Raw genomic sequence first — 20,508 nt, forward strand, 5'->3', positions numbered from 1 at the left:
AAAGCACGGTTCTGACCGAACATGATCGGGGGTCCTCTTGGTGAGAGGAGCACCATTCGACGAACAGGTTCCACTTCGGCGCATAGAGGTTCCTCGTAGAAGGAGCTCTAGCGGAAGTGATAGTGTCTGCGACCGCTTGCGGGAGATCACTCAGAACCTCCGCGTCCCGTCCAGGGACCACACACATGGAGTTTCCACAGGTCGGGATGCGGGTGCCAGAGGGTGCCCCGTCTCTGAGTCAGGAGGTCCTTCCTCAGAGGAATGGGCCAGGGAGGTGCTGTCGCGAGGAGCGTGAGGTCCGAGAACCAGGTCCGAGTGGGCCAGTATGGAGCCACTAACAAGACCTGCTCCTTGTCCTCCCTGACTTTGCACAGGAGCTGTGCGAGAAGGCTCACTGGGGGAAACGCATATTTGCGTAGGCCCCGGGGCCAGCTGATTGCCAGGGCATCCGTGCCGAGCGTGCCGCCGGTCAGGGAATAGAACAACTGGCAGTGGGCAGTCTCCGGGGAGGCGAACAGATCTATCTGTGCCTCGCCGAAGCGCTGCCAGATCAGCTGGACCACCTGGGGATGGAGTCGCCATTCGCCCGGAAGCGGAGGCTGCCGTGAGAGCTCGTCGGCTGCACGGTTGAGCACGCCTAGGACGTGAATGGCACGAAGCGACCTCAGATGCTTCTGACTCCATAGCAAGAGATGGCGGGCGAGTTGCGACATACGGCGGGAGCGTAGACCACCCTGATGGTTGATGTACGGAACGGCCGCAGTGCTGTCCGAGCGGACCAGTACGTGCTTGTCTGTCAACAGCTCCTGGAAGCGGTCCAGTGCAAGACGTACTGCTAGCAACTCGAGGCAATTGATATGCCAATGCAGTTGGGGCCCCGTCCACAGTGTTGAAGCGGCCTCATATGAAGCAATCCGAGCGGCATGACTGCGGCTGCGGATGCCATATGCCCCAGGAGCCTCTGAAAGAGTTTCAGTGGGGCCGCCGTCCTGCGCTTGAGCGTACTCAGGCAGGTCAACACTGACTGGACGCGCTCCTCGGAGAGGCGCGCGGTCCAGGCGACCGAATCCAGTTCCCTACTGAGATAAGAGATCCTCTGCCCGGGGGAGAGTTTGCTCTTGTCCCAGTTGACCCGAGGACCCAACCGACTGAGGTGAGCTAACACCATGTCCCTGTGTTCGCACAACTGCTCCCGCGAGCTGGCCAGGGTTTTTTTTTTTTTTTATGAGCCAGTCGTCGAGGTAGTTGAGATGCAAACGCCCTGTTCCTTGAGCGGAACAATGGCCGCCTCCGCAACCTTCGTAAAGACGCGGGGCGACAGGGCCAGCCTGAAGGGTAGGACTTTGTACTGATATGCCCGACCCTCGAACGCAAACCGTAGAAGGGGTCTGTGACGAGGCAGAATCGAGACATGAAAGTACGCGTCCTTCAGGTCGATCGCTGCAAACCAATCCTGGGGACAGATGCATTTGAAAATGCACTTCTGCGTAAGCATCTTGAACGGCAGCCTGAGAAGGGACCGATTCAGGACACGCAGATCCAGGATTGGCCATAGCCCACCGCCCTTCTTGGGTACAATGAAGTAGGGGCTGGAGAACCCTGACTCCAAATCGGCTGGAGGGATCGGCTCGACTGCATCCTTCGCCAGGAGGACAGCAATTTCCGCCCAGAGAACAGGTGCACTGTCCAGGGACACACGAGTGTAATGGACACCCCAGAACACCGGGGGACGCCGGGCGAACTGAATCGCATAGCCGAGTCTGATGGTACAAATGAGCCAGCGGGATGGGCTGGAAAGCGCTAGCCAGGCTTCCAGACACCGAACCAGCGGGACAAAATGCACCACAGATGTACCGGGCGTGGGGCAGCGAGGTAGAGTGCTGGGACCCGACTCCGACGGCATAGCGGCCCGTAGTGTGGTCAGACTCTGCAAGGTGGCAGTGTGAATGGGAGACGGCACATGGGAGGCGGCCTCGACCAACGCACTGGGACCTGCTGGCGAAGTGAGAGGGGGCTGAGAGTGGCGAGGTGGGGCCTCGCGCACTGCCAGCCGCGCCCTCTTGGGACCTGGAGGGTTAGAAAACAGTTCTACTCCGTGGGCACCGCTGGTCTCCGGAGAGCCAGCGGCGGAACAAACCAAAATTCTCCACCCGGCCCTCCTCCGGGGAGAAAGCGATGCAGGCATCGTCTCCCGAAGAACTGTTTACCTCAGCTCCAGGTCACCCGTTTCTCCAGGACCGCTTCTCGCTAGCCAAGTGGCTTGGCTGCGGGCTGAGCGGGCTGGATTTTAGGCCAGCTTGTGAGATGAGAGCATCGAGAAAGCGTACTTAGACGATGACACACCTCTGCAAGGCTAGCCAGGGGTGTTTCCGGACCACCATGGTAGACATTGTCTGGCCAGGGGCCTGCGCTATGACTTGCATCATGCGTAGCTCAACCCTGACTCAGAACTACCCATATGCAATGAGTGCTTTGGCCTTCCACAGACTTGCCGGGGGCCAAGACCCATGCAGGGCAGAGGTGGTGTGCCCGTAGCACTGCCACCCCACCACAGAGGGTAGTGAGAGAGAAAAAACTTTTAATGCAGATTATGACCCTTGTGGCACCAAAAAAGGCTTCCAAACTCATGCACGTCTGGGCTAAGATAGGGGGCGGGGCAAGGCGAGTACGCATCACACCACGCCCCCAGGGGCCCGGGAAAGCATGGTCGTTAACTCTGAATCTGATTCAGCACGAGCACATCACAACCGTAGGACGCTCAGCCTCATCTTCATGTCCAGAGCCCAACAACCTTCTCTCCAATGTAGCAGTCGACATCTGATCCTCTGCTGGAGCCCTGACTAAGATGCTAGGTCCCCCATGAGAAGGACCAGCAATCCACCCAGAAGCTACCAGCCATGTGAGAGAGTGAACGTGGTCGTCTAACTGAACGACACACGGCGCTGAGCGCCGACGTGGCCATGTTTTTACCAAACATAAACCACCCACGAACACAGTCATAACATGTTTGCGATGCATTAGAGGAGTGGGGGGCCCACGGAGATTGGCTCGGCAGGTATTGCCCCACTGTGATCCTCTGGTCACCCTGGCTTATTCACCAAAAGTAGTACTTTTCTGATTCAGAAAGAGAAACTAGATCAGGGAATAGGTGAGGGGACTCCACCTCATTTGAGGCACTCGAGTCTCGACCACATCTAGAGCGCCGAACAACGCGCTGGGTTGCCATGGCAACGCGCGCTGTCAGCCGGCAGCTCGACGGCACACGGCGCGCTGAGTGCTCAAGCCCTTACGAGAAAGGCAAGACGAACAACGCGCCGACGTGGGCATGCTCTCTTTTTTTTTACAAGAGAATATGAACCACCCACAAACACAGTCTCAGCATGCTAAGCAGACATGAGAGAAAGTGATTGTGGCCGTCAGTGAGGATAGGAAACGACCGCCTCCAGAAACGCACAGACAGAATGACGTCTTGAAAAAGACGCAGTGTCTGTCTGTGAAGCTCTTTTAGAAGCTCTTGTTCTTTGTGCCGAAGCACACAGGGAACAGCCGCGATGTGACTGCAGGTACACTTTTCACTCCCTGAGTCACACACACAGAGGAACCGGCCCAAATCGCAAACCAATGGGGCAAATAATGCTGTAAAAACAGCAGTTGAGAGCTGTATAACAGCTCGAGAAGCTCACTCTGGGAAAGCTCGCGGCCTCGCTGTAAGGTGCCATAAAGCCAGCACTGTAGAACAAAAGCTCTTCAAAGGCTTGCGAAGTCACTCTCAGACTAACAGCAGGAACACACAGGTTGGCTCCGAAGCGAAAGACAGAGTGCGATTGCATCTGCTCCCCTATTTATACCACCTGGCAGGGGCGGTGCACATTATGCAAATATCGCACGCCAACTTCATTGGCCTGTTGTAGTTCACTCGAAGCTGATAGGGCTCTCTAGCGATATCCCAATTCGTCGGTCACTACTGACGTACGTCGAACGTGACCGAATGAAAGGGAACTTTGTTACACACCAGCAATCAGTAAACATGATCACATTCAGCAGTCATGTTCAAAAAGAGCATCAATATATACACACTTATATTTAATTTACACAGAATTAACCTGTGAAAGTTAGGAAAGACATCTCTGTGTTTATAGAGCAGCTGTTTTTTCAATCTATCACTTATTTGAAGAGTTTTCTAAGCTCTGGAAGAAAACCATTGATCTCCCTCTACAGTAACTGAAATAATTAAATTATTAATTAAATATTTAAAGCTTGATGTCACATTTAAATTGTGTGTTTTTAATTTCCTGTTTAATTGTATTTCTTTACATTGTTGTGGCTGAGCAAAAACTGCTCTGACTCAAATACGTGAGGAAATATTATTATCAGCTTCAGTAACATTACATTTAAAAGTAATGTAATATTATAAATAAATGAACAATACTCACATCAGTGTTTTGAGTCGACAGTGTTTATCCTGCAGTAGAGCAGCGATCTGATTCACTCGTGTGTCTCCTAGTTCATGTTCACTCAGATTCAGCTCTCTCAGGAGTAACGGGTTTTTACCCACAACTCTCTCCACATACTGACAGGCTTCATCTGCAGCAGCACTCAAAAACCTGCAGAAGAGTCAGTTCAGTTCTCAACTAAATGTCTGTTGCATTACAAACATGATTGATAAGATAAAAAACTTAATTATTGTTCTGAAGACAAGCTCTAGTTAGTTATTTAGATTTAACACTTTTTTTGAACATTTAAATACACAAATAAATATATAAATACTTAAAAACAAAGTCTGATAGTCAGAGATATTTAAAAAAGAAACTCGGGCGACACTCAGTCCTAAAGCAAACTCATAAGAACAGAAACGTCCCACAGAGCAGAAGGGCAAAAGCTCACTAGATCATGATTTTCAGTATGAATACAGAGTGTGAAATTAAGGCCTCAAGATCTTTCTGGCTTTTAAGCAGGAGGAGTGAGAAACATCAGCAGAGAAAACTGGCTTGTGAAACTGCATGTTTGTGAACATCTGGAGACTCATAGACCTGCTGTAGAGATACAGTGAATCTGGGCTTGATGGAAAACAATTGTGTTCAGAAAATATTTTGACTGAAAGATTATCTAGAGTTTTTAATGAGAAGTGTGCACAAAAACCAAATTGTGCATGTTAATTGTCAAGGTATACCATACTCCAGAACAGCACATATACTGACCCATAATGTCTATTTGACCTGTAGCTTGAACCACAACTAAACTGTGTTGACGGTTATCATCATCATGTCAGAACCTGCAGCATCTGATCTGATCTTGATCATTTTGATGCAACAAATTGTCCAGCTTATTGTATAACTAAAATAATATATTTGTTATGACTATTTAGCCTCCATATTTTGTTAGCTTGCATATTTTGTTAATAATGTTAATTATTTCATCCCGTCTCACCTCAGTGTCTTCAGTTGACAGTTTGGATCCTGTAGTAAATCACTGAGCTCCTTCACTCCTGATTGTCCAGGATCATTTCCTGTGAGATCCAGCTCTATCAGGTGTGAAGGGTTTGATCTCAGAGCTGAAGCCAGAGCTTTATAACCTTCTTCTGTTACACTGCAGTTAGAGAGTCTAGAACAGGAATGAAAACATTCAGCAGATTAATCAGTTAAACCTTATTTTATATCATAATTATTTTATATATAGTTTATTTTATATCAAGCACCTATCAAATTCACATCCCAGCATATGGAGCGTCATGAAAGACCTCCTACAGTTCTTAACATTTTAACCCTCCTATTGCATCTGCATCCATTTTAACCCGAAAGAGGTTAGAATCATTTGTACATTAATTTTGGAAATATATTAAAACCAGCTGCAGCTTTCTTATCCCTAATATTAACAATCTTTCCACACTTGTTACGGGTGATGGTTGCAGCAGAGACGAGGCTTCAACGGACTTCAGCAAAATGGTATTTTAATCAACGAAGGAGCAGAGATACAACCAATACACATCAAACTAACAATAGAACAGACAAGGAGTGAAGGGAGTGAGTCCATTATAAAGGGAGTGCAGATGTTCAAGTCCAGGTGCAGGTGATGAGTGATGATGGGGAGATGACGAGGAACTGAGTGCAGGTGATGACACAAGGAGGATGATGGGAAATGGAGTCCGGGAATGAAGGGAACTGTGACAACACTAGTTTTGGTTTTCATTTTTTATGAATCATTACTTGAGTAAAAACATTATAATATAGAGAGAATATTGTAAAAAAAAAAAAATTTTGCAATTGAGTGAAAAAAAAGGATCATATGGATCGTAATTGTCAGAATATATACAATATATTATAGATATAAGCTTGCAATTCTGAGAAAAAAAAGTTAGAATTGAGAGATATAAATGAGCACTTCTGAGAAAAAAAAATCTGAATTGCCATTTACAGTATATATCACAATTCTGACTTTATAAGACACAATTGTGGCTTTATAATCACGCAATTCTGACTTTTTAACTCTCAATTGTGAATTTAGGGTAGAGTGGGGAAAACGCCCCCTTGGGGGACAGCTAACTCTACACAATATGCATAATATTCTTATTAATAAGTAGGGGTGGGCGATATGGCAAAAATATCACGCTTCATGATTTGATCACAAATCTTTTTCATGTTGTTTTTACTATTTTGCCAGTGACTGAGCAGTCAAACTAATTTCCCTATATATTAAAAAGGTAACAAAATACACAAGAAAAAAGAATGACAGACTTTCAGCCTAAAGTGGATAAAGATAAAAATACTAATTTATAGGTTTCTTGTTAAAGCTACTGTGTTAAATAAATCGGGGGGGGGGGGGGGGGGGGAAGGAATTTCTGTCATTAATTATTCACCCTCATGTCGTTCTACACCTGTAAGACCTTCGTTCATCTTCAGAACACAAATTAAGATATTTTTGATACAATCTGATGGCTCAGTGAGGCCTGCATTGACAGCAAGATAATTTACACTTTCAAACGCCCAGAAAGGTAAAGACATATTTAAAAAAGTTCATGTGACTACAGTGGGTCAACCTTAATGTTATGAAGCAATGAGAATACTTTTTGTGCGCCAAAAAAAAACAAAATAACCACTATTTATTTTAGGCGAACCCGGTCAGTGTTTTATAATGCACCCAATTCACATTTTATTTTAGTTTTCTAATTATTTGAAGAGTTTTCTAAGCTCTGGAAGTAAACCATTGTTCTCCTTTTACAGTAACTAAAATAATTATTGACCCATGATCAAACTGACTTAGTCAAATATTTAAAGCTTGATGTCACGTTTTAATTGTGGGTTTTTAATTTCCTGTTCAATTGTATTTCTTTACATTGATGTGGCTGAGAAAAAAACTGCTCTGACTCAAATAACTGAGGAAAAATTATAATCAGCTACAGTAAAATTACAATTAAAAGTAATGTAATATTTTAAATAAATGGCAGTGTTTATCCTGCAGTAGAGCAGCGATCTGATTCACTCGTGTGTCTCCTAGTTCATGTTCACTCAGATTCAGCTCTCTCAGGAGTAACGGGTTTTTACCCACAACTCTCTCCACATACTGACAGGCTTCATCTGCAGCAGCACTCAAAAACCTGCAGAAGAGTCAATTCAGTTCTCAACTAAATGTCTGTTGCATTACAAACATGATAAGATAAAAACTTTATTATTGTTCTGAAGACAAGCTCCAGTTAGTTATTTAGATTTAACACTTTTCTTTGAACATTTAAATATACAAATAAATATATAAATACTTAAAAACAAAGTCTGATAGTCAGAGATATTTAAACAAGAAACTCGAGCGACACTCAGTCCTAAAGCAAACTCATAAGAACAGAAACGTCCCACAGAGCAGAAGAGCAAAAGCTCACTAGATCATGATTTTCAGTATGAATACAGAGTGTGAAATTAAGGCCTCAAGATCTTTCTGGCTTTTAAGCAGGAGTCTCATAAGCCTCATTCAGACTGTCAGTCCAAATACGATTTTTGCGCATATCCGATTGAAATATGATCAGATTTAGCAAGTCTGAATAGGAATGCACTGTATACCGGTACTGTGAAAATACCATGAAAATATCATGATTTTGCTCATTTCGGTATATGCTGCTGTTCTGAAGTTCACCGCTAGGTGGCAGTGTGCTACACAAACTGACGCGAAACCGGCAAATGTGACAACATAGAGGAACAAAATGGATAAAGCAGTTGATTCTCACTCAACACGCCCAAAACTAATTAATAACAAAGAGCACAGAACCCAAGAGGCGAAACTCTGATCCTTTTTGGGTAACAGCCACTAGATGGCGCTCCGGTAGCGCGGCCGCCATTATGGGGTGAAAATGCCAACTGGACCATTGAATCCTTCACATCTTACACACCCAAAATCGGCGAATTTCACAACCAAATCAGAAGCACAATAGAACATTTTTTAAATTAAGTCATCAGTAAATTTTATGGCTCCTACAGTAAATGTTGTTTATTGTCTTATATATGTTTTATTTTACCAGTTGTGGAATCCAACCATTCAACCATCTGAGGTAACGCAGTTAGCCTACTTTATTGAGCATTTCCATTTTATGAAACTTTACACATTTATTAATAGTAAATTAATAATGAATGAATTTAAGATCATCATGTTTGCAGCGAACAATATATTTCAGACCTAGTGGAGTAATAGTAATAATCACTCCACTAGGTCTGAATTGAATATTGCATGTTTTAATGGATCACGCTACAAACATAACAATCTTATAACACATGATGCATTGCTGTGTCCATTATCCCATAATTCCCACTTTTGGACACTTTTGCTTTAACATACAACACTGCAAAAACAAGCTGTTATTTTCTGTTATATATTTATTGTCCAACATTCCCATTTTTTCTGATGCATGTCCTTAATTTAATTTCATATGTTGGTATTAATTCAGTGATTATAATGCTAATACTTGAACTTCAACGAATTTTAACCCAAACTGACTGCGTTTCTAGAGAGCAAAGGTTTTGTGAAAAAAGTGGAAGACTTAAACACAAAGTCTGTAAAATAAACTGTTAAAAGGATTTGATGATCACTAGTGATAGTATTTTATTCTGTTGTCATCATTCAGGTTGGATTTTAGCTTTAATGTACTTTGTTTTGTTTTTTTGTTTTTTAAACAAAGCAGCTGATATTGCCATAGAAGCTAGTGGACCGACTCGACCGACTTTCAAGTCAAAATGGCGGAAACGCAGAGCTGCTGCTGGGCGCTGGTGTTCCAATGGAACGTTCTATTGAGTTTCGCTTCTTGTTAGTGTTTATTCTTTGTTAATAATGACAGCAGTAGACGTATAATTTGGAATTGCTTTGCTTATAAAAATGATGAAGAACCATCAAACCTACACACACGTACATAAGATCATATCGTTTAGATAACATGAAAGCTCCAGCGTGCGTTTGAACCAATGATGTTTATCTCCTAATATTTGCACTTAAGTTTAGCTAGTTCTTACAGAAGTATTCAGGTACAGAAATGCTAGTTACAGAAATTTAATAAAGTAATCAAATGTAAAATAACACTGAATAGTCACTGTTAATACATTAAATACCGTTTAAGGTAAAACAACTCAATTTGGAAGGCGCGAGCTCTATACAGGCGGCTTGTGTGTGCGTTGTTTGTTGGTATAAGCGCAAAGAAACCATCTCTCACAGAGCTCCCAAGTACGTTACTACTGAATGATAAAATCGCTTGGATGTTCAAAATGGGTTTAAAAAAACGTGGGCAAGTGATTTCCATAAGTTGTCCGAAACCCGCACGAGAGTGTTGTATCGCAGGGCGCATATGTACTTAAAGTGCTCTATTTTCGCACACTAATTTTGTACTTAATATACTAAAGATTCTTCTTTAGTACTTCTTAAGATAATCTTAAGAACATCTAAGTGTACTCAACTGTGCTATTTTGAAACACCATGAAATATGAACTAAAATGTGCTTTTAATATACTATCTCTGTATTTTAAAAATGTATTTAGTTAACACTTGTAGTAGACTATGGGTTCAAGTGTGCTATAAGTGGTAACCAATTACTGATTTGATGTGATAATCTGTGTTGATTAATTTACTAATAAACATTTGCGGTAATTTCCCTCTTTGTAAACGCACAACCTGCGAGAATGAGAATAATTATGCGCAATACCCGCACCAAAATTTAGACCCTGTATGGTATCGATTTAATACCGATATACCGGTATTAGATTGTGGTACCGTACCGAAGCCAAAATTGTGGTATTGACCCATCCTGAATGGCCAAAAATCACATGAAATGCGATTTTTACAAATCCATTGCTAATTACATCATCAATGTTGTATTTAAAATACTTTTCTAATTACTCTGCCTGAAAATTTTATTTAATTACTCAATAAGTAACTTATTAATTACTTCTTAAAATTCCTATAAACCTTGACCGGATGGACAATAGAAAGGAAACTTTTTTAATAATTTAATCAAACATGGAATAGTTTAGCCTTTTATAGCTTTTTAAAACATTTTAACTTTATTAAAACATATACTATAATACTTTTATTTACTTTATAATACTTAAAATTTTTTTAGTAACAAATAGGAATGTCAGAAAAATCTAGTAGTCGGTACCGACACCACCAAAAGTGCACAATACTCGATACCAAAGTCGATACCACGGTAAAAATATATAAAAATACAAATAAAACAATGCTATATATTTTTTTCCAGGTAGGTCTAATAGTACTAAGTAAAAATACCACAGAAATTGAATAATCAAATATAAAATAACTCTGCATAGTCATAACTGTATAAATTAAATATAGATTAATCCTTATTTAAGCTTTTCTTTTGTTGTTTGATAATGGACGGAGACAATATGCTGTTACACTTGCTGTTCGTATTCACATAACCAACGCGAATATATGCCAAGACGGGTATTTTGACATAACTGTGTGTGTATTTGAACATTTATGTGAGAGCACACTGACTGAAATCCGTCTCTCACAGAGCGAGCGCAGTTTTTTCTCTCTAGGACATAGCTTACATTTTACAGTAATGTTCTTGCCTACCTGTATCAAAAAAAATGAAGTAATTGGATTATTTCCATTCTGCAAAACAGCCACTCGCTTCTGCCGACATCTTCAGACAGCGTCTACGCAGCCAACTGGTGCGAAGTTGCGAACTCACGCGCAACTGCACTACAGCTAACAATTTTAAAGAGGCAGCGTTCACTTTTACCTTTAGACAACAAATTTAGATTTTAAATTCAATATTGATTTAAACAGAACCATTGAACTAATTTACAGTATGTAACGCAAGTACATTATAAGCAACTGAAATTAAATTACCTAAAAATGAACAGTAATCCCTTACTTTACTTTTTCAGTGGATAAGTAATTTAACTACAGTAACGCATTACACCCAACACTGCTCCAGAATAGCACATATACTGACCCATAATGTCTATTTGACCTGTAGCTTGAACCACAACTAAACTGTGTTGACGGTTATCATCATCATGCAGAACCTGCAGCATCTGATCTGATCTTGATCATTTTGATGCAACAAATTGTCTAACTTATTGTATGACTAAAATGATATATTTGTTATGACTATTTAGCCTCCATATTTTGTTAGCTTGCATATTTTGTTAATAATGTTCATTATTTCATCCCGTCTCACCTCAGTGTCTTCAGTTGACAGTTTGGATCCTGTAGTAAATCACTGAGCTCCTTCACTCCTGATTGTCCAGGATCATTTCCTGTGAGATCCAGCTCTATCAGGTGTGAAGGGTTTGATCTCAGAGCTGAAGCCAGAGATTTATAACCTTCTTCTGTTACACTGCAGTTAGAGAGTCTAGAACAGGAATGAAAACATTCAGATGATTAATCAGTTAAACCTGAACAACAGAAATCCTCAAAGTGAATTTTATTTTGTCAGGGTTCCCACTCTTTCATGATCACCAGATTCAATGAATTTCAAGGACTTTTTAAATTTATTTTATATCAAGCACCTATCAAATTCACATCCCAGCATATGGAGCGTCATGAAAGACCTCTTACAGTTCTTAACATTTTAACCCTCCTATTGCATTTGCATCCATTTTAACCCAGAAGAGGTTAGAATCATTTGTACATTAATTTTGGAAACATTAAAACCAGTTGCAGCTTTCTTATCCCTAATATTAACAATCTTTCCACACTTTTGGTTTTCATTTTTTATGAATCATTACTTGAGTAAAAACATTATAATATAGAGAGAATATTGTAAAAAATAATTAATTTTGCAATTGAGTGAAAAAAAATCATATGGATCGTAATTGTCAGAATATATACAATATATTATAGACATAAGCTTGCAATTCTGAGAAAAAAGTTAGAATTGAGAGATATAAATGAGCACTTCTGAGAAAAAAAAATCTGCAATTTGAAAAATTGCAATTTATATATCTCAATTCTGACTTTATAAGACACAATTGTGGCTTTATAAGACACAATTGTGGCTTTATAATCACACAATTCTGACTTTTTAACTTGCAATTGTGAATTTAGGGTAGAGTGGGGAGAACGCCCCCTTGGGGGACAACTAACTACACACAATATGCATAATATTCTTATTAATAAGTAGGGGTGGGTGATATTTACTCACTATAGAGTGAGTAAATAAAGACAGAATTTTCATTTTTGGTTGAACTATCCCTTTAAGGACAAGTCGCAGCATGTGTTGTCTGTCCCTTTAATGCGCGCATCTTATATATTGACACGCATTCGATTGTCTCTCAACTGTTTACTTTCACTTTACACTTAACCGATGGTGTAAACCTTGTGTGTATTTGACAGTTTTAGCAGAATAAGATGCGAATGAAAACTTTTTTCCAGCAAATGCAGTGTTTGACAGGCTTTTAGAGTGTGTGCGCTTCGGGTGTATCCGCTCAGAAAAGAACGTGTCAGACCAGAAAGTGTTTAACCGGCAAGGCTTTAAAACTCATGCAAATAATAAACTTTTGTGATTGTGAATAACTGCAGTGTTCTGTGAGTATAACTCTACTGCTGTGTTAACATGTGATGTGAATGTATGTCACTTTGTACTTCACAGTATGTTAAGACAGAGGCACCAGGACTGCAACTGACAGAAAGCACTATAGCACGATACAACGATATTTCTTCAAAAGCCGATCGTGGAGACCTTTTAATTGTCCACGATCAAAATCGCACACCCCTATAAGAATGTTCATTTCGGACACAGCAAGTGTCACAGCTGCTCAAATGTCCAAACCCCGCCTAATAACAAGCAAGGGAAAGTACCGCAATGGAAAACACTCGGAAACTGATTGTAAAATAATATTCCAAAACAAATATACTTTAGGACTAAGGAGGATCTGTTATAATTTTCACAAAATTTATTTCAAATTTAATTCAAGCACTTTCAAAGACCAATATTTGTTTTCAAGTACTTTCCAGGCCTTGAATTCATGTGTCTGAAATCCAAGTACTTTCAAGGCGCGTGGGAACCCTGATTTTGTTCTTTGTACAAATGTATTGAAAGTTAGTTGCAAAAACTGACAACTGAATATGGAGACAAACAAGAGGAGAAAGAATGAAAGATAATCTCTGCGCATCTTGATGAATTACAGCACAGCCACAGAGGTACACAATAATGTAAGAATGTTTTCTTTCATCTCTGATAGACCACCATCTTCAGTAACACTTTATTTTACAGTACCGTAGTTACACATTACTACATGTACTTCCTATAGTAATAACAGTAAATTATGCATAATTACAAGTAACTAACCCTAAACCAAACCCTAACCCTAACTGTAACTCTAACTCTATAGTAAGTACATGTAATTAATTAATAGTACTCAGTACTTATTTGAGTAATTACAATGTAACTACAGCACTGTAAAACAAAGTGTAACCCCATCTTCTCTTTAATTTAAAAAAAAAAAAAATTAATTATACCTAGCCAAGCTTCATATAAAAGTTTCTTCTTACAGTAAATGCAAACATCGCTAAGACTGAAAGAGTATGAGTGGAGGTAAACCTGCACACACTCACACCACCAAATCTCAAAGAGACCATCTTGAGCACTGAGCCCATTGCGCTTTTTAAACATTGGACTTTTATTACCAAAATTAATAAGACGGATGATATGGTATACCCACATTGTAACAAATAAATAAAAGATCTTTGGGTTTTTAAACGAATGCTTAGTTCGTAGTTAATTATTATTTTTTAATGAAAAACACAGCAACAATAAAACAAAAACAAACTCACATATATTAAAGTGCCCCTATTATGGCATATGAAAGGTTCCTATTTTTGTTTTGGAAGTCCCCAACAACAGGTTTAAAATCATGCAAGGTCAAAAAACACATTAATTGTCTTATAATATGCATTTATTTTTACTTTATTTGCTCAACAACTCCCAAATGATTCGCTCAATGATTCATTTTGCCGAACCCCTTGTTTGCGTGACGCTAATCTGCGGTGATTGGTCAGATGACTTCTGCTGGTTAACACGGAGTACAGTATATAGTGCTTGCATCACTTACATTATATTATAATAATAATGATGGTGATCCGCTCTGTTCTAAAAATAAAGACTCAGAGTGGAATTAAGTTGCTTTGTGTTGTTTATGTTAGCGAACCTAGCCCACAGCTCGGTGGTAAACACACAGTCATGGTATATGCGTAAGTGCAATGCAGAAACGTATTGATAAAGCACTGCAGTTTTACACCAACGTATTACTCTATTCTTTATCATAACTCCAAGTAATAACAACAAAAAACATTGGACACATTTCGAGACAATTGCGAGCGAACACATACTGCTGTTAGCTGGTTAGCCGGAGACCTACAAGCTGCACGGAGCGAACACAACACACAACTAGGATAAATACATATTGTACATGCTACAGAGAATGAGGTGACTCTGGCTTGGAATTTGGACGCGGAGACGTCACTGACATGTTAAGATTGAACCCTATAAGGGTTTCAGTCCAGTAATGTTAGTCTACTTAGGCCATTGAACTGAAACTCAGAAAAGTGTGGATGTAAGACACTGGATTTTAGTCCTTGCTAATCGCATATTTGTATAGAAGAATTTAATGTATTTTTTTACTAGTCTTTTTGTTAGGGGGCAGTTTTGTATCTTGGCTCCTTAAAAACTTAACTAATTTAAATTATTTTCTCTGTGAGAATTATAACTACATTCTTTCCTACAAAACAGTCAGTCTGTCAAATGTGGCAACAATTATTAATCGTACTTACAGCTTAAGATTCATTTTACAAATGACTCGTTTAATTGATTCAGAGTCTACTCTTACTTTTGAGAGACAATAACTTAATATACGGTGCACTTTCAGATTTAAAACTTTGCAGGATGTTTTCAATCATTTAGAGCTATGTTTCACACTACATAAAAGATAATTTTCAAAAATCCATAATAGGGGCACTTTAAACAAAGAAATGCAACATTTATTAACAAAAGTTCTCTTGCGCTTTTGCCTCTGACAACATCCCGTCAGTCATTGCACCTCACTCTCGGCATTTGACTCCTGTGGCTCAACTTACCTCAGTATCTCCAATTTACAGTTTATATTCTTCAGTCCAGTGCAGAGCAGCTTCAATCCTAAATCCTGCAGATTATTATTGTTCATGTTCAGCTCTTTCAGATTAGTATCTGCTCCAAGAACTGCAGCCAGAGCTGAACAGCTTTTGTCTGTTAAGTTACAGTCATTTAACCTACAAGAGAAATAAATCACATCACAGAATTAGATGGAACACATCAATACATTTTCTACATACAAATATTAAATATATTTTCCATTATTATTTTTACATAAACAGCATATATACAGTAAAGAGGCAGAGCTAAAATATGAATACTCCTCAAAAACTAGTATTTCCTGTACAAATTTCCTGGGTAAAATGAAGCATGTGAAAAATATGAAGAATGAAAAATAAAATATTTGTGTTAAGATTTCTAGCTTTTTATAGCTGAGCCTGGTTTCTCCAATGATTTTTTCTATATTTCTTTCACCTGATGGAGTTTGGGTTCCTGTCACTGTTGCCTTTGGCTCACTTCTTTGGGGACACTTAAAGGGGACCTATAATGCCCCTTTCACAAGATGTAATATAAGTCTCTGGTGTCCCCACCCCACCTATTCACCTCAAAATACCCCACAGATCATTTATTATAGCTTATCAAATTTGCCCCTATTTGGGTGTGAGCAAAAACGTGCCTTTTTTGTGTGTGTCCCTTTAGATGCAAATGAGCTGCTGCTTGCAGCCCGCTTTCCAAAAGAAGGCGTTGCTTCAACAGCTCACACTTCGGTTGCTCAACAACAACAAAGCTTGAGAATTTATGTAAATACTATGTTCTGGAGTTTATGTAAATTTTAGGGTTAGGGATGTCTGAAAAAATGCCTGCATTCACATGTATATGTCTTGTTGCTATGAAATCTTTAATGATTTAAGCTAAGATTACTTAAATCTAATCTAAAATTACTACTAAATCTAAAATTACTTAAATTGTATTAGTTATTAATATTTTAAGATTAACATTTACTGGATTAAAGCGATTGAGGTTTCTTTGATTACTGGTCAACCGATGGCCGACGCTGATATCTTAGAGAGCAGGGCCAATGGGTGAAATATCATTAATTTAATGATAGTATAAACACATCCATAACAATTGCTGAAATTAAATTTATATTTATTTTACTTAATATTTACTCAATTAGAAATACATATTTGAATTTAAACTAGATTAAAAAAAAAAATAATTTTTAGAAAACCATCTTAAAATGTGTACATCAAATATGATACAACAGACTTTTGATAAATGTTTATTTGTAAATCTCTCAATCATCTACTTATTGCAGTACAAACACAATTAAAACTAAAGCACTTCTCATAAAACTAAGCATTTAAAATATCAAATTATTGGGAGATACAGAGTACCAACTGATAATATAATTGTACTTCATTTAGCCTGTTATATAAAAATCTCTTGTTTTATATCATAACCTTTCAGAATTATTTTATTTTTTGGCAATATAAATAACATCTGTAACAAAAACAAATACGCAAACATTTTTAAATGTTCTTTTATATTTTGTCTAAATATTTGATAAACTGTCTCCATTAAAAAAATAGATTTTTTCAGACTATTATTTCATATGTCAGGCTTTACTGGGTAAAGGCCCTGATACACTTCAAACGAAATCGAAGAACAAACTGATGTGAATCATTTCGAACAAAATCAGGCCGAACGAATATACTGTATAAAGTGTTATAATATAAACGCGACGTGACTTTGCTGGAGTGCCGAATTACAGAGCTTGTGCAAACAAACATATCCACAAATCCTTGCTAGTTTCTCAGTTTTATTGTGTTTATTTTGTTACTGAGAGGAAAGCGGGCAACATTTGTACATATTCATTAAACTGTCGCTCTCAGCAGTGTGGGTGGTGTCAGATGTTCAATTACAGTATATCGCTGCTCACGTATTTCGAACTTCGTTTTACCCCTAAACGAAGAACGAAAAAGAAATTTGCTTGTATATCAGGGCCTTTAAGTTAATTTTCATGATGGGGATTCACTATAGAATAATGTAGATAAATGCATTTTTCAGATGAGAGCAAAACATGACAAAACATGTTAAATGACTTACAGAGCTCTTCTGGAGGTTTTGATGACTGCCGATAATCTAATGAGACACTCGTCTGATTTCTTGAATTTCTGAAGCTCAAACTCCTCTAGCTCTTCCTCTGATGTCAACAACACAAAGACCAAAGCAGACCACTGGGCAGGTGAAAGGTCACCAGATGAGAGACTTCCTTTGCTAAGGTGGGTCTGAATCTCCTTCACCAGAGTTTGGTCGTTTAGTTCATTCAGACAGTAGAACAGATTGATGGATCTCTCTGCAGACAGATTACCTTCTAATTTCTGCTTGATGTACTGAACTATTTCCTTGTTGCTCTGGTCATTGGTGTCTTGCTGTGTCAACAGACCCCGTAAGAGTCGACGATTAGACTGGAGTGACAGACCGAGGAGGAAGCGAAGGAAAAGGTCCAGGTGTCCATTGTCACTCTTGAGCGCCTCGTCCACTGCAGTCTTCAGAAAATCAATCATGGTTTCATTTTTGCTTTTCTGTTCTGTAGACTCATGAACAAACACACTTTTCTTGTTGATGTCTAGAAACAGATGTGCATAAAGGGCTGCAATAAACTCTTGAATGCTCAAGTGAACAAAGCAGTACATGGTACCAAGAATGATCCCTGTTTCCTCCTTAAAGATCTGGGTACACATGCCTGAGTACACTGATGCCTTATAGACGTCAATACCACAGGCTTCCAGGTCTGTGTCATAGAAGATCACGTTGTTTCTTTCCAGCTGATGAAATGCCAGTTTCCCCAGTGAAAGGATGGCGTCTTTATCCCAGGAAACATCTGCTGCGTATTCTCCATCATACTTTCGGCGGCTCTGCTGGATCTGAAAGCGGAGAAAGTGTGTGTACATTTGTGTCAGAGTCTTGGGAGTGTCTTCAGTATTTGATTCCTGTGGTGTTTTAGAGATCTCATCAACCTGATTGTTTTTCACATCATTATTTCTTTTCTCCTCCAGAATGTTCTGGAGAACAGTGGCTGAAATCCAGCAGAAGACTGGGATGTGGCACATGATAAAGAGACTCTTTGATTTTTTAACATGATCAATGATTGTGTTGGCCTGATTCTGATCCGTGAATCTTTTTTTGAAGTACTCTTGCTTTTGTGCGTCACTGAATCCTCGTATCTCTGTCAGCCGGTCGATACAGTCAGGAGGAATCTTACTGGCAGCTGCTGGTCTGGTGGTGATCCAGATGAGAGCAGAAGGAAGCAGATTTCCCTTCATGAGGTTCGTTAGGAGAACATCCAGAGAGGCTGGTGACGATACATCACACCACGTCTCATTACAATCAAACTTCAGAGGAAGGCGACATTCGTCCAATCCATCAAGGATGAACAGGACTTTGAATTGATTCCTTCTTGTAAGGTTCAGTCCTTTTGTCTCTGGGAAAAAATTTGTTATAAGGTCCATCAAACTTAGTTTTTCTTTCTCCTTTAAGTTCATCTCTCTGAATGGAAGAGGAAATATGAAACTGATATCTTGATTTTCTTTTCCTTCAGCCCAGTCCAGAACAAACTTTTGCACAGAGACTGATTTTCCGATGCCAGCGACTCCTTTTGTCAGTACAGTTCGGATCTCCTCGTCTTGTTCAGGAGCTTCAAACAAATTTGTGCATTTAACCTGAATCTCTTGAGATTCATGACGCCTGGAAGCAACTTCAATCTGTCTGACCTCATGTTCAGTATTGACCTGTTCACTGCCACCCTGAGTGATATAGAGATCTGTGTAGATGTTATTCAGAAGTGTGGAGTCACCATGCTTCGCCATTCCTTCAAACACACATTGATACTTCTTCTTTAGGCCACATTTTAGCTGATGAATGAAGAGCAGCTCATCTGAACACAAGGACAAAAAGTACATGGTTTTAGTCTTCATTTAAAGTTTTATAGATAGTCTACATTAATAAGTGACAATCTGACAGATGGTCATGAGTCTCTGACCTTCTAGAGCATCAGCAGCTTCATCTTGCTTCATCTCTCTCAGGTAATGTAGTGTGAGATCAAGAGCTGCTGCTTTGATACTGCATCTATTCTCATTAAAGTCCTTCACTAAGTTTTCTGTGTTCTCATGTTGTAATATTTTCTTAAACTTTTCCAGCTCTTTCTTCAGAAATGTGATTATTTTGCTCTCAAGATCCTACAAACAAAAGTAAGAAAAAAGACAGAATAACACAATTTAAACCAATTTGTACATCTACATTTGGTCAAAACTGTTTATTCAATAATTATAATACCGCAAAAATAAAAAATTCAATTAAAAGACTAACATGCTAACCAGCTGTTATTTTTCACAAACAGAAAAACAAATGTGCTTAAAAGGAAAATTAAGTGATCAAGATTAATTAAATTACATTTTTTTGTTCAATAACAAATACTATTTGTTTGGTATAAATATTAAACATTTATGAAAATGTGTTTTCCTACCTGGAAGATCCACAGGAGATTGTCTTTGAAATTCTTGTGGTTCCTGTGAGTCTGAACGTCTGAGTCTAATGTCTCATATTGAAGCCTGTAATCAAATAAATACAATAAAATACTGATTTTCTAGGCAAAATATTACAGAAAGCTAGAAAAAAAAACATTAACCATGAAAACTTTGATAAATATTTGATCTAAAAATGTTTCATGATTGATATTCACTGATACAACTTTTTAACAGTCAATGTGTGACCAAAAATTAGAAACATGAAATACCATTTATTAGATGATGGTTTTTCCCCACTGAAGTCTGGTCCTTCTCCTTTTGACTGATCACTCTTCAGAGACACAGAGCTGGACACATGTGATCCTGATCTTACACTAATGACACAAAGAATAAAGAAAAAACACTTTACTACAG

General features: G+C 39.2%; 2 protein-coding genes across 2 annotated transcripts in view; both read right to left on the bottom strand.

Moving 5' to 3' along the window:
- The window catches only part of LOC127522225 (uncharacterized), an 884,749-nt gene that overhangs the window by 553,753 nt on the left and 310,488 nt on the right, over positions 1-20,508 (bottom strand). The window lies entirely within an intron of this gene.
- On the bottom strand, positions 17,671-20,468 carry LOC127522346 (protein NLRC3-like). The gene is made up of 4 exons (XM_051912193.1): positions 20,364-20,468; positions 20,094-20,178; positions 19,611-19,806; positions 17,671-19,505 (listed from the first exon to the last, which is right to left on the bottom strand). Exons 3-4 carry the CDS (start codon positions 19,642-19,644, stop codon positions 17,671-17,673), a joined length of 1,869 nt encoding a protein of 622 aa, XP_051768153.1. The 5' UTR covers positions 19,645-19,806; positions 20,094-20,178; positions 20,364-20,468.

This window comes from Ctenopharyngodon idella, chromosome 2 (assembly GCF_019924925.1).
Source record: "Ctenopharyngodon idella isolate HZGC_01 chromosome 2, HZGC01, whole genome shotgun sequence".
Taxonomy (NCBI): Eukaryota; Metazoa; Chordata; class Actinopteri; order Cypriniformes; family Xenocyprididae; genus Ctenopharyngodon; species Ctenopharyngodon idella.

Excerpts from the sequence above, each read along its gene's own strand:
- LOC127522346 (XM_051912193.1), bottom strand. The coding sequence starts at position 19,644 with ATGAAGCAAGATGAAGCTGCTGATGCTCTAGAAG. Across the intron at positions 19,506-19,610 it reads AGCTGCTGATGCTCTAGAAG|ATGAGCTGCTCTTCATTCAT; the intron begins GTCAGAGACTCA and ends CCTTGTGTTCAG.